Source organism: Oncorhynchus clarkii, chromosome 9, assembly GCF_045791955.1.
Source record: "Oncorhynchus clarkii lewisi isolate Uvic-CL-2024 chromosome 9, UVic_Ocla_1.0, whole genome shotgun sequence".
Classification (NCBI taxonomy): Eukaryota; Metazoa; Chordata; class Actinopteri; order Salmoniformes; family Salmonidae; genus Oncorhynchus; species Oncorhynchus clarkii.
The window spans coordinates 16,343,479-16,359,708 of record NC_092155.1 but is presented as its reverse complement, the minus strand read 5'-3'; the positions used below and the strand labels follow the sequence as shown (position 1 = coordinate 16,359,708).

Below are 16,230 nucleotides of genomic sequence, written 5' to 3'. Positions count from 1 at the left end.
CAGCACATTACAATAGAACATGTGGGACAGGACAACACATTACTATAGAACAGGTGGGACAGGACAGCACATTACTATAGAACATGTGGGACAGGAACATGTGGGACAGGACAGTACATTACAATAGAACATGTGGGAAAGGACAGCAGGGTGGGACAGGACAGCACATTACTATAGAACATGTGGGACAGGACAGCACATTACTATAGAACATGTGGGACAGGACAGCACATTACTATAGAACATGTGGGACAGCACATTACTATAGAACATGTGGGATAGGACAGGACAGCAGCACGTTACTATAGAACATGTGGGACAGGACAGCACATTACTATAGAACATGTGGGATAGGACAGCACATTACTATAGAACAGGTGGGACAGGACAGCACATTACAATAGAACAGGTGGGACAGGACAGCACATTACTATAGAACATGTGGGACAGGACAGCACATTACTATAGAACAGGTGGGACAGGACGGCACATTACTATAGAACATGTGGGACAGGACAGCACATTACAATAGAACATGTGGGACAGGACAGCACATTATAATAGCACATGTGGGACAGGACAGCACATTACAATAGAACATGTGGGACAGGACAGCACATTACAATAGAACATGTGGGATAGGACAGCACATTACAATAGAACACGTGGGACAGGACAGCACATTACAATAGAACACGTGGGACAGGACAGCACATTACAATAGAACATGTGGGACAGGACAGGACAGGACAGGACTGCACATTACTATAGAACATGTGGGACAGGACAGCACATTACTATAGAACAGGTGGGACAGGACAGCACATTGCTATAGAACAGGTGGGACAGGACAAGACAGGACAGTACTATAGAACATGTGGGGTAGGACAGCACATTACTATAGAACATGTGGGACAGGACAGCACATTACTATAGAACATGTGGGACAGGAACAGCACATTACTATAGAACATGTGGGATAGGACAGCACATTACTATAGAACATGTGGGATAGGACAGCACATTACTATAGAACATGTGGGACAGCACATTACTATAGAACATGTGACAGGACAGTACTACATAACTTGTGGGACAGGACAGCACATTACTATAGAACATGCGGGATAGGACAGCACATTACTATAGAACATGTGGGATAAGACAGCACATTACCATAGAACATGTGGGACAGGACAGCACATTACTATAGAACAGGTGGGACATGACAGCACATTACAATAGAACATGTGGGACAGGACAACACATTACTATAGAACAGGTGGGACAGGACAGCACATTACTATAGAACATGTTGGATAGGACAGCACATTACAATAGAACATGTGGGACAGGACAGTACATTACAATAGAACATGTGGGACAGGACAGCACATTACAATAGAACAGGTGGGACAGGACAGCACATTACTATAGAACATGTGGGACAGGACAGCACATTACTATAGAACATGTGGGACAGGACAGCACATTACTATAGAACATGTGGGACAGCACATTACTATAGAACATGTGGGATAGGACAGCACATTACAATAGAACAGGTGGGACAGGACAGCACGTTACAGGACAGCACGTTACTATAGAACATGTGGGACAGGACAGCACATTACTATAGAACATGTGGGATAGGACAGCACATTACAATAGAACATGTGGGACAGGACAGGACAGCACATTACAATAGAACAGCACAGGACAGCACATTACTATAGAACATGTGGGACAGGACAGCACATTACTATAGAACAGGTGGGACAGGACAGCACATTACTATAGAACAGGTGGGACAGGACAGCACATTACTATAGAACAGGTGGGACAGGACAGCACATTACTATAGAACAGGTGGGACAGGACAGCACATTACTATAGAACATGTGGGGACAGGACAGCACATTACTATAACAGGTGAACAGGTGGGGACAGCACATTACTATAGAACATGTGGGACAGGACAGCACATTACTATAGAACATGTGGGACAGGACAGCACATTACTATAGAACAGGTGGGACAGGACAGCACATTACTATAGAACAGGTGGGACAGGACAGCACATTACTATAGAACATGTGGGACAGGACAGCACATTACTATAGAACAGGTGGGACAGGACAGCACATTGCTATACAGGACAGCACATTACTATAGAACATGCGGGATACAGGACATTACTATAGACAGGACAGTACATATAGAACATGTGGGACAGGACAGCACATTACTATACAGGGTGGGACAGCACATTACAATAGAACATGTGGGACAGGACAACACATTACTATAGAACAGGTAACATGTGGGATAGGACAGCACATTACTATAGAACATGTGGGATAGGACAGCACATTATAATAGAACATGTGGGATCGGACAGCACATTACTATAGAACATGTGGGACAGGACAGGACAGGACAGTACTACATAACTTGTGGGACAGGACAGCACATTACTATAGAACATGCGGGATAGGACAGCACATTACTATAGAACATGTGGGATAAGACAGCACATTACCATAGAACATGTGGGACAGGACAGCACATTACTATAGAACAGGTGGGACATGACAGCACATTACAATAGAACATGTGGGACAGGACAACACATTACTATAGAACAGGTGGGACAGGACAGCACATTACTATAGAACATGTTGGATAGGACAGCACATTACAATAGAACATGTGGGACAGGACAGTACATTACAATAGAACATGTGGGAAAGGACAGCACATTACAATAGAACAGGTGGGACAGGACAGCACATTACTATAGAACATGTGGGACAGGACAGCACATTACTATAGAACATGTGGGACAGGACAGCACATTACTATAGAACATGTGGGACAGCACATTACTATAGAACATGTGGGATAGGACAGCACATTACAATAGAACAGGTGGGACAGGACAGCACGTTACTATAGAACATGTGGGACAGGACAGCACATTACTATAGAACATGTGGGATAGGACAGCACATTACTATAGAACAGGTGGGACAGGACAGGACAGTACATTACAATAGAACAGGTGGGACAGGACAGCACATTACTATAGAACATGTGGGACAGGACAGTACATTAATATAGAACAGGTGGGACAGGACGGCACATTACTATAGAACATGTGGGACAGGACAGCACATTACAATAGAACATGTGGGACAGGACAGCACATTATAATAGCACATGTGGGACAGGACAGCACATTACAATAGAACATGTGGGACAGGACAGCACATTACAATAGAACATGTGGGATAGGACAGCACATTACAATAGAACACGTGGGACAGGACAGCACATTACAATAGAACACGTGGGACAGGACAGCACATTACAATAGAACATGTGGGACAGGACAGCACATTACAATAGAACATGTGGGACAGGACAGTACATTACAATAGAACATGTGGGATAGGACAGCACATTACAATAGAACAGGTGGGACAGGACAGTACATTACTATAGAACATGTGGGATAGGACAGCACGTTACAATAGAACATGTGGGACAGGACAGTACATTACTATAGAACAGGTGGGAAAGGACAGCACATTACTATAGAACAGGTGGGACAGGACAGCACATTACTATAGAACAGGTGGGACAGGACAGCACATTACTATAGAACAGGTGGGACAGGACAGCACATTACTATAGAACAGGTGGGACAGGACAGCACATTACTATAGAACAGGTGGGACAGGACAGCACATTACTATAGAACAGGTGGGACAGGACAGCACATTACTATAGAACAGGTGAGACAGGACAGCACATTACAATATAACATGTGGGACAGGACAGCACATTACTATAGAACATGTGGGACAGGACAGCACATTACTATAGAACATGTGTGACAGGACAGCACATTACAATAGAACATGTGGGACAGGACAGCACATTACTATAGAACAGGTGGGACAGGACAGCACATTACTATAGAACAGGTGGGACAGGACACAGAACATGTGGGACAGGACACATTACTATATAGAAGCACATTGCTATAGAACAGGTGGGACAGGACAAGACAGGACAGCACATTACAGCACATTATAGAACATGTGGGACAGGACAGCACATTACTATAGAACAGGTGGGACAGGACAGCACATTACTATAGAACAGGTGGGACAGGACAGCACATTACTATAGAACAGGTGGGACAGGACAGCACATTACTATAGAACAGGTGGGACAGGACAGCACATTACTATAGAACAGGTGGGACAGGACAAGACAGGACAGTACTATAGAACATGTGGGGTAGGACAGCACATTACTATAGAACATGTGGGATAGGACAGCACATTACTATAGAACATGTGGGATAGGACAGCACATTATAATAGAACATGTGGGATCGGACAGCACATTACTATAGAACATGTGGGACAGGACAGGACAGGACAGTACTACAGAACTTGTGGGACAGGACAGCACATTACTATAGAACATGCGGGATAGGACAGCACATTACTATAGAACATGTGGGATAAGACAGCACATTACCATAGAACATGTGGGACAGGACAGCACATTACTATAGAACAGGTGGGACAGGACAGCACATTACAATAGAACATGTGGGACAGGACAGCACATTACTATAGAACAGGTGGGACAGGACAGCACATTACTATAGAACATGTTGGATAGGACAGCACATTACAATAGAACATGTGGGACAGGACAGTACATTACAATAGAACATGTGGGACAGGACAGCACATTACAATAGAACAGGTGGGACAGGACAGCACATTACTATAGAACATGTGGGACAGGACAGCACATTACTATAGAACATGTGGGACAGGACAGCACATTACTATAGAACATGTGGGACAGCACATTACTATAGAACATGTGGGATAGGACAGCACATTACAATAGAACAGGTGGGACAGGACAGCACGTTACTATAGAACATGTGGGACAGGACAGCACATTACTATAGAACATGTGGGATAGGACAGCACATTACTATAGAACAGGTGGGACAGGACAGCACATTACAATAGAACAGGTGGGACAGGACAGCACATTACTATAGAACATGTGGGACAGGACAGTACATTAATATAGAACAGGTGGGACAGGACGGCACATTACTATAGAACATGTGGGACAGGACAGCACATTACAATAGAACATGTGGGACAGGACAGCACATTATAATAGAACATGTGGGACAGGACAGCACATTACAATAGAACATGTGGGACAGGACAGCACATTACAATAGAACATGTGGGATAGGACAGCACATTACAATAGAACACGTGGGACAGGACAGCACATTACAATAGAACACGTGGGACAGGACAGCACATTACAATAGAACATGTGGGACAGGACAGCACATTACAATAGAACATGTGGGACAGGACAGCACATTACAATAGAACATGTGTGACAGGACAGCACATTACAATAGAACATGTGGGATAGGACAGCACATTACAATAGAACACGTGGGACAGGACAGCACATTACAATAGAACACGTGGGACAGGACAGCACATTACAATAGAACATGTGGGACAGGACAGCACATTACAATAGAACATGTGGGACAGGACAGTACATTACAATAGAACATGTGGGATAGGACAGCACATTACAATAGAACATGTGGGACAGGACAGTACATTACTATAGAACAGGTGGGACAGGACAGCACATTACTATAGAACAGGTGGGACAGGACAGCACATTACTATAGAACAGGTAGGAAAGGACAGCACATTACTATAGAACAGGTGGGACAGGACAGTACATTACTATAGAACAGGTGGGACAGGACAGCACATTACTATAGAACAGGTGGGACAGGACAGCACATTATTATAGAACAGGTAGGAAAGGACAGCACATTACTATAGAACAGGTGGGACAGGACAGCACATTACTATAGAACAGGTGGGACAGGACAGCACATTACTATAGAACAGGTGGGACAGGACAGCACATTACTATAGAACAGGTGGGACAGGACAGCACATTACTATAGAACAGGTGGGACAGGACAGCACATTACTATAGAACAGGTGGGACAGGACAGCACATTACTATAGAACAGGTGAGACAGGACAGCACATTACAATATAACATGTGGGACAGGACAGTACATTACTATAGAACAGGTGGGACAGGACAGCACATTACTATAGAACAGGTGGACAGGACAGCACATTACTATAGAACAGGTAGGAAAGGACAGCACATTACAATAGAACAGGTGGGACAGGACAGCACATTACTTTAGAACTTGTGGGACAGGACAGCACATTACAATAGAACAGGTGGGACAGGATAGCACATTATAATAGAACATGTGGGATAGGACAGCACATTATAATAGAACAGGTGGGACAGGACAGCACATTACAATAGAACAGGTGGGACAGGACAGCACATTACTATAGAACAGGTGGGACAGGACAGCACATTACAATAGAACAGGTGGGACAGGACAGCACATTACTATAGAACATGTGGGACAGGACAGTACATTACTATAGAACAGGTGGGACAGGACAGCACATTACTATAGAACATGTGGGACAGGACAGCACATTACAATAGAACATGTGGGACAGGACAGCACATTATAATAGAACATGTGGGACAGGACAGCACATTACAATAGAACATGTGGGACAGGACAGCACATTACAATAGAACATGTGGGATAGGACAGCACATTACAATAGAACATGTGGGACAGGACAGCACATTACAATAGAACATGTGGGACAGGACAGCACATTACAATAGAACATGTGGGACAGGACAGTACATTACAATAGAACATGTGGGATAGGACAGCACATTACAATAGAACATGTGGGACAGGACAGCACATTACAATAGAACATGTGGGACAGGACAGTACATTACTATAGAACATGTGGGATAGGACAGCACATTACAATAGAACATGTGGGACAGGACAGTACATTACTATAGAACAGGTGGGACAGGACAGCACATTATAATAGAACAGGTGGGATAGGACAGCACATTACTATAGAACATGTGGGATAGGACAGCACATTATAATAGAACATGTGGGACAGGACAGCACATTACTATAGAACAGGTGGGATAGGACAGCACATTACAATAGAACATGTGGGACAGTACATTACAATAGAACATGTGGGATAGGACAGCACATTACAATAGAACATGTGGGACAGGACAGCACATTACAATAGAACATGTGGGACAGGACAGTACATTACTATAGAACATGTGGGATAGGACAGCACATTACAATAGAACATGTGGGACAGGACAGTACATTACTATAGAACAGGTGGGACAGGACAGCACATTATAATAGAACAGGTGGGCTAGGACAGCACATTACTATAGAACATGTGGGATAGGACAGCACATTATAATAGAACATGTGGGACAGGACAGCACATTACTATAGAACAGGTGGGATAGGACAGCACATTACTATAGAACATGTGGGACAGGACAGGACAGGACAGTACTACAGAACATGTGGGACAGGACAGCACAGTACTATAGAACATGTGGGATAGGACAGCACATTACAATAGAACATGTGGGACAGGACAGTACATCACAATAGAACATGTGGGACAGGACAGCACATTACAATAGAACATGTGGGACAGGACAGTACATCACAATAGAACATGTGGGATAGGACAGCACATTACTATAGAACATGTGGGATAGGACAGCACATTACAATAGAACATGTGGGACAGGACATCACATTACAATAGAACAGGTGGGACAGGACAGCACATTACTATAGAACATGTGGGATAGGACAGCACATTACTATAGAACATGTGGGATAGGACAGCACATTACAATAGAATAGGTGGGATAGGACAGCACATTACTATAGAACATGTGGTATAGGACAGCACATTACTATAGAATAGGTGGGGTAGCACATTACACAGACAGACAGACAGACAGACAGACAGACAGACACACACACACACACACACACACACACACACACACACACACACACACACACACACACACACACACACACACACACACACACACACACACACACACACACACACACACACACACACAGGTGTGTGCAGACATTGTTGCCAGACTATTTTTACCCTGCTGTTGAGTTGAGCTGATACAGGAATACTTCTGTCCTGTTATTCGTAAGAGGATGTTAACAGCAGATATGGAATCTGGAATGGGATGTTAGCATTAGCAACCAGGTGGATCAGGGTTCGTTTGGTTTGGACTTACAGCTATAATCAGGGTTCGTTTAGTTTGGACTGATAGCTATAATCGGGGTTAGATTGGTTTGGACTAACAGCCATAATCAGGGCTAGATTGGTTTGGACTGACAGCTATAATCAGGGTTCGATTGGTTTGGACTAAATCGGAATTCCAAGTCGGAAATCCTTCTTGAGCTCTGGATCACTGATATGTTATGATTTGACCACCATGACCATCTGATGCAAGTACCATCAGTCAAGTAAAATAAAAAAGCCTTTTTATTTTGTTATCAAAGCTCAAGTTCTGAAATATAATATGGTCTGAGAAGAACAGTATTGGCAAGCCAGGCATATAGCCAATGTGCTGTGATAATGTATTAGGCCTACTGCACTCGCTCCCACAGACTGGTTTTACTACACCGTTTGGGAGGCCCACAGTGATCCGGTACGGAGCGGAGCCTCCGACCACATTTTGGGATCAAGCATTAATTGGCTCTTAGAGTGGTTGCATCACATTCTTGACGGACAGGTGGTGTCAGGGGCTACGTCTGGGATGGGAGGAGAGGTGTGTGTGTTTGTCCTCCCAGCTGTGCTGAGGGTCATAAGGCACCCCTACTCCACTGCCCCCCTCCTTTAGTAATGACAGGCATTTAGCAGGATGACTGTGTGTGTGTAGGTGCGTGTGTGTGTTCAGGGCCAGTTCAACAGGTGGAGATGAGGGGAAAGGGGGTGGGGGAACAGGGAGAAGAGAGGGAGGGGGGAGGTGGGACAGAGGAGAGGGGGAGTCAGTGGGACAGGAGAAGGGGGAGAGGAATAGGGGAGACACAACAGAACAGAAGGAGGATAAGAGGGGAGGATAAGAGGTGTGACTTCATAGTCATAGCACTCTAGTTGACTACAGACATCTCCAGTCAATGTTAAGAGTTGAGGTAATGGGTTAGAATGGATATTGGTGTAACCATGGTCTCTGCTGTATAACCTCTTCAGTCCAATTAATAGCTTTTTGTACTCAATTGTTCTTAATAGGCCTTCACTTGATTTAAGTCGGGCATCTTTCTAACGATTTCCTATATTTGAGAGGCAGGATATCCCAATGTCTCCTGTTTAAAGGCAATGTGTTATTTTGTTGTCACACCATTTCTGTGAATCCTTAAAAAACATGCATCTGAATGTCCTGTGTGGCTCACTGGGTAGATCATGCTTGCATCGCCAGGGTTGTGGGTTTGATACCCACGGGGACCAGTATGAAGAAAGGTATATCACTCTGGATGAGAGTGTATGAAAAATGTTGAACCGAGGTCACCAAAAACCAAGTTTGTTTTGACATCACTCATTATGTCGTAATTTACTCTCTCTCCTTCTCTCCCTCTTTCAACCTTAGGAATCCTGCCTTCTCAGCTGTCCCTACTGGTGTCCATAGCTACCCGATTTAGCCTCCCTCTCCTATCTTCCCCACTTTCCCCCCTCCTTCAACCCCTCCTCTTCCCTTTTACCTCCCCTCCCCTCCCCTTTCTTCCCTTTACCCCTCCCTCCCTACCTCCCTCCCTACCTCCCTCCCTACCTCTCCTCCCCTTTCTTCCCTTTACCCCTCCCTCCCTACCTCCCTCCCTACCTCCCCTCCCCTTTCTTCCCTTTACCCCTCCCTCCCTACCTCCCTCTCCTCCCCTTTCTTCCCTTTACCCCTCCCTCCCTACCTCCCTCCCTACCTCCCCTCCCCTTTCTTCCCTTTACCCCTCCCTCCCTACCTCCCTCCCTACCTCCCTCCCTACCTCCCCTCCCCTTTCTTCCCTTTACCCCTCCCTCCCTACCTCCCTCCCTACCTCCCCTCCCCTTTCTTCCCTTTACCCCTCCCTCCCTACCTCCCTCTCCTCCCCTTTCTTCCCTTTACCCCTCCCTCCCTACCTCCCTCCCTACCTCTCCTTCCCTTTACCCCTCCCTCCCTACCTCCCTCCCTACCTCCCCTCCCCTTTCTTCCCTTTACCCCTCCCTCCCTACCTCCCTCTCCTCCCCTTTCTTCCATTTACCCCTCCCTCCCTACCTCCCTCCCTACCTCCCTCCCTACCTCCCTCCCTACCTCCCCTTTCTTCCCTTTACCCCTCCCTCCCTACCTCCCTCTCCTCCCCTTTCTTCCCTTTACCCCTCCCTCCCTCCCTACCTCCCTCTCCTCTCCTGTTCTCCAGCAGACTCTGGTCTAGTGGTCTATCTAGACTAGCAGGCTGTGTGGTCTGTATGTGGAGCCTGTCTAAATTTGGTAATGCATGTGAGGAGGGTCGTGTCAGTTTTGGTCTGTAGAGACTAGGGGTGGGGGGGGGGGGGACACCTGCTGGGACAGGACCGTAGGGCTCTTGTCAAAAGTAGTGCACTCTGTAGGGAATAGGATAACATTTGGGATGCAGACCAGGGCCTCCCCCTGGCTGCTTGTCTGTTCTGCCTTTGCCTCCTGGCAAGCATGGTCTCCCTCTCGCTCTCCCTGTGTCTCTCTCTCTTTCTCTCTCTCTCTCTCTCTCTCTCTCTCTCTCTCTCTCTCTGTCTTTCTGAATGTCTCTTTCTACCTCTTCTCTCCATGTCTCTCTCTCTCTCTCTGTCTTTCTGAATGTCTCTTTCTACCTCTTCTCTCCATGTCTCACTCTCAATCTCGCTCTCTCTCTCTCTCTCTCTCTGTCTTTCTGAATGTCTCTTTCTACCTCTTCTCTCCATGTCTCGCTCTCTCTCTCGCTCTCTCTCTCTCTCTCTCTCTCTCTCTCTCTCTCTTTCTGAATGTCTCTTTCTTCCTCTTCTCTCCCTTTCTGTCATGCTAAATGGCTCTCAGTGCCCACACACACACTCTCTGCCCACACACACACACACACACACACACACACACACACACACACACACACACACACACACACACACACACACACACACACACACACACACTGCATTAATGGAGAACTCTGCCTTTGTGTTCTGTCTCAAACCACACATCGTGCTTCATTACTGATTAATGGAATCTTTTTTCTCTCTTTCTCTCTCTCCCACACACTCCTCTGTAGTTGGTCGTTCGACTGCTGCTGGTTTTCTTTCTTTCCGCCCCCTCAATACGGACTGACGTTCAGATCAATCCGTCAATGATTTCATCTATCAAAGCTGTCAAGGCAGAATGACTATCTGAGGTCAGGATGGGTGTTCTAGCCCAGTATATTAGTGGCATCAGTGTCACTGTGCATATTATTATTATAAGATGTATTATTTTGACAGGAAAGTCATACTGAGCCGAGGGTGAGCCCTACATAAATACATCCAACACATACAATATACAGTACAATATACAAACTTACAAAACATATTAAGAATAACAGACACATTTATCAACATAGAGATCTCCGATCATTACTCCGAACTGACCATGGGGGACCAGAACATGTCATTTCAGAGATCTCTGGAAGTTGTTCCACATAAAGGTCACAGAAAAAGTAAAATCAGCTTTACCTAACTATGTGGAGACGGAAGGGGCCTCCAGTGTTATCCGAGCCTGAGACCGGGTTTGGTTATTTGTAAATATATATTGAGGATATAATTAAGGATGATTGAAACATAAGACATTTCTTGCATGAGTGCTTTGTAGATAAACACAAGAAAATGTGGCTCTCTCCTTATATACAATGAGGCCAAACCCACTTTTTTTTTATACCAAACACAATGGTGAGTTCTAGAACCATCACCAGTAATAAACCTAATGGCACAATGGAAAACAGCATCCATTGGTTTAAGTGTACATGTAGATGCTGCTGCATGCATATCAATAATATCCCCAGAATCTAAAATATACATAAAAGTGGCCTGGACAATATCCTTCCTGTTATCGAAAGTCAGACAAGTTGTGTTTCTGCAAAATAAACCAACATTGAACTTCAACTTCTTCACCAGCTCAGTGACATTAAATGACCGTTTTTCATAAAGCCAGATACCAAGATATTTATAGGAAAGAACCCGCTCAATTTATGTACTGTTCAAACTAGTCATTACAAATTCCTTTACATCTGAGTTATGGGACCTAGAAAAAAACATGTATTGTGTTTTGTTTGCATTTAGTGCTAACTTTAGATCCAACAGCAACCTCTGCAGTGGTTGACAATCAAATGTGAAAAGGCTTGGCCAATGGATGGAGTAATGGAATACAACACTGTATCATCTGCATAGAAATGAATATAACTTTTTTTTGCAGCATTACCAATGTTATTTATATAGATTGTAAACAGTAGTGGGCCGAGTATGGAACCTTGGGGCACCCCTTTACGTAACTCAAGGAACTCAGATTTGACCCATCTACCCTAATGGCATGAGTTGTGTCATTAAGATAAATATGAAACCATCTGAAAGCATCAGTACCCAACCCTATGGAGGACAGCTTATTCAGCAGAATAACATGGTCTACAGTATCAGAAGCTTTTGACAAGTCTACAAACATGGCAGCACAATCCTTTCTATCATCTAAGGCATTTGCAATATCATTTACAACAAGCATGGTAGCCGTAGTGGTATGTTTAGGTCTGAATCTGGATTGATAAACATTAAGAATACCATTTACAGAGAGAAAATAACATAGCTGTTTGTTGACCAAGGATTCTAGGATTTTCGCAAGACAGGGGAGCCTGGAAATTGTTCGGTAATTATCAAGATCACGACTATCCCCGTCCTTATGGAGTGGTAGCACAAAAACTGCTAGTTTCTGTGAATTAAAAACCCTTAATAACATTTCCCAAGTCACGTGAGGTTGACTGATCATTCGAGGCAACGGGAGGCGGTGTGTGGGATGAACAGTCAACTGAATGGCCAAGACCAGTATGAGCACCATTTCTTTAAATTAGGAAACCTGCTGAGATAAAATGTAAAAGCATCACAAATCGTAACTTTTTCAGTAATGATGCATGAGTCTAAAACGACTTGCTTAGGCAGGGAAGTAGAGGAATGACCCCGCCTTGGTGAATTAACGGTTTTCCAGAATTTAGAGGGATCACTAACAGAGTCTGCCATAGGGCTAAGGAAGTACTTTGATTTGGCCTGTTTAACCGATGCGTTGCGCCTATTTCTCAATTGCTTAAATAGCTGCCAATCAGCTAAAGAGACAGTTTTTCTAGCCTTGGCCCAGGCTTGATTTCTTATCAAATAGAGGTCTGAGAGTACAGGAGAATATCATGGATTAGTTCCGTTTTTTTGACACTGAGTTGCTTGAAAGGGGCATGTTTATCAGCCAGAGAGGTGAAAATGGCTGATAAACATGGAGGTGCCAAAACAGGGTCTGGTGTGCAGCTAGTAGAAAAAAGCTCTGAACAATATAAATCATGAAGGAATGCATTTTTACATTTCTCTTCACAACTATACGAGGGGTCAGAGTTTTTCTATTTGGTATCTCTAATTCAAGCAATAGGACAGTGGTCCCTGATATCATTTGCAAAATCACCACTAGCCAAATACTTATGGGGACGGTTAGTTAAGATAGGGTCAATCTATGTGGACTTTGCTACGTTTTTTACATTCACCCGGGTGGGTTTCGTTATCAGCTGAGTTGAACTCAAGACAGATATTGTTAAACTGATCTGAGGCGTAAGCCAATCAAGATTTAGATCTCCCAACACAGCCAGTTCAGATAGCAGAAAGAGTTTTAAATAATCAGAAATAATACCAACAGCCTCTGCCGAAGCGACTTGGGGGGCGGTAGACCGCAGCAATAAATATATGCATATTTTGGCTTATGGCCACTTTTATAACCAATAGCTCACACATTTTGGGGATAGAGATCCTAAGAGAGCATTGTGCCATAAGAGAAGATATTACATAAATAGCCACTCCTCCCCATTGTTTTATTACCACAGATACAGGCACAGACACAGAGCAGCACAGTAATGCCGTAACAAGGTTATAGATGTGATTGGACACTTCGGGTGTTGCCAATCATTCTGACCTGTCAGAGAGGCTGGGGAAAGAAAACCCTGACCAGTCTTTTGAAGGGAGTGCTTAAGGCTTCACTTTAGATTAGACTATTTGTTTCTTTATGTTTATTAAGGGGTTGTTTATCAGTGTGGGACAGGGTTCAAGTTGGGGTCTGTTGGTGCTATCGGGCATTGTTAGTGAGGCTTAGTCTCTGTCTGTTTGTTTGAGAGAGAATGTTAATTAATCCCTTTTTTGTCTCCCTCTCTCTTTTTATCTCTTTCTCTACCTATCTTCCCCTCCCTCCCTCCCTCCCTCCCTCCCTCCCTCCCTCCCTCCCTCCCTCCCTCCCTCCCTCCCTCCCTCCCTCCCTCCCTCACTCCCAGACATTCACAGCTTGGTGTAACTCCCACTTGAGGAAGGCAGGGACACAGATCGAGAACATAGAGGATGACTTCAGGAATGGCCTCAAGCTCATGCTGCTGCTGGAGGTCATCTCAGGTGGGTCTGACTCTTAAGTCACTGCAAAGTCACTGCAAAGTTACTCTAAAAAGTCACATTATATCACTGTTAAGTCATTTAAGCCACTATTAAGTCTCTGGCAAGTTATTTAAGTCACAGTGGAGTGGAGTCACTCTTAAGTCACTCTTAAGCCACTTAAAGTCACTGTAAGTCACTGCTAAGCCACCGTTGAGTCACTTTAAGATGGTATCAGGTCAAATACAGCAGAAATGAATGGAGAATGGCACAGACCTCTCTTAATTGAGTAATACTTCACCAATCATTTTGTGTTGCAGAGAGAAGTTTAAAGCATTTTTTAAAATTGTATACAGGTGAGAGACTGCCCAAACCTGACAAAGGCAAGATGCGTTTCCACAAGATCGCCAACGTGAACAAAGCCCTGGACTTCATCTGCAGCAAGGGAGTCAAGCTGGTGTCCATCGGAGCTGAGGGTGACACTTCATTTCTGATTTATTCTTTATTTGTGGTTCTAGAGTCCCAAGGAGTTTATATACTTGTTAAAGGATAGAGTGAGGTATTATATCTGAGAGACACCTGAACAGTATGCCAGCATAGACTGAGTTTTGGCCAGTGCTCCATGTTGCCATGGTTTCTGACGGGGCTCTGTGATTGACTTGCAGAGATCGTCGACGGTAACACGAAGATGACTCTGGGAATGATCTGGACCATCATCCTGCGCTTCGCCATCCAGGACATTTCCGTGGAAGGTCAGTGTGTGTGTGTGTGTGTGTATACAGTGCCTTGCGAAAGTATTCGGCCCCCTTGAACTTTGCGACCTTTTGCCACATTTCAGGCTTCAAACATAAAGATATAAAACTGTATTTTTTTGTGAAGAATCAACAAGTGGGACACAATCATGAAGTGGAACGACATTTATTGGATATTTCAAACTTTTTTAAACTTTTTTTTTTTTTTTCAAAAACTGAAAAATTGGGCGTGCAAAATTATTCAGCCCCTTTACTTTCAGTGCAGCAAACTCTCTCCAGAAGTTCAGTGAGAATTTCTGAATGATCCAATGTTGAACTAAATGACTAATGATGATAAATACAATCCACCTGTGTGTAATCAAGTCTCCGTATAAATGCACCTGCACTGTGATAGTCTCAGAGGTCCGTTAAAAGCGCAGAGAGCATCATGAAGAACAAGGAACACACCAGGCAGGTCCGAGATACTGTTGTGAAGAAGTTTAAAGCCGGATTTGGATACAAAAAGATTTCCCAAGCTTTAAACATCCCAAGGAGCACTGTGCAAGCGATAATATTGAAATGGAAGGAGTATCAGACCACTGCAAATCTACCAAGACCTGGCCGTCCCTCTAAACTTTCAGCTCATACAAGGAGAAGACTGATCAGAGATGCAGCCAAGAGGCCCATGATCACTCTGGATGAACTGCAGAGATCTACAGCTGAGGTGGGAGACTCTGTCCATAGGACAACAATCAGTCGTATATTGCACAAATCTGGCCTTTATGGAAGAGTGGCAAGAAGAAAGCCATTTCTTA

The 16,230-nt window shown here is 44.4% G+C and overlaps 1 protein-coding gene across 1 annotated transcript in view; it reads left to right on the top strand.

Annotated features, from left to right (window-relative positions):
* LOC139415978 (alpha-actinin-3-like) overlaps positions 1-16,230 on the top strand; it is a 62,909-nt gene that overhangs the window by 30,320 nt on the left and 16,359 nt on the right. The window contains exons 2-4 of the mRNA XM_071164188.1: positions 14,594-14,708; positions 15,041-15,160; positions 15,350-15,436. Coding sequence (XP_071020289.1) covers positions 14,594-14,708; positions 15,041-15,160; positions 15,350-15,436 — 322 coding nt within the window. The remainder of the gene's footprint in view (positions 1-14,593; positions 14,709-15,040; positions 15,161-15,349; positions 15,437-16,230) is intronic.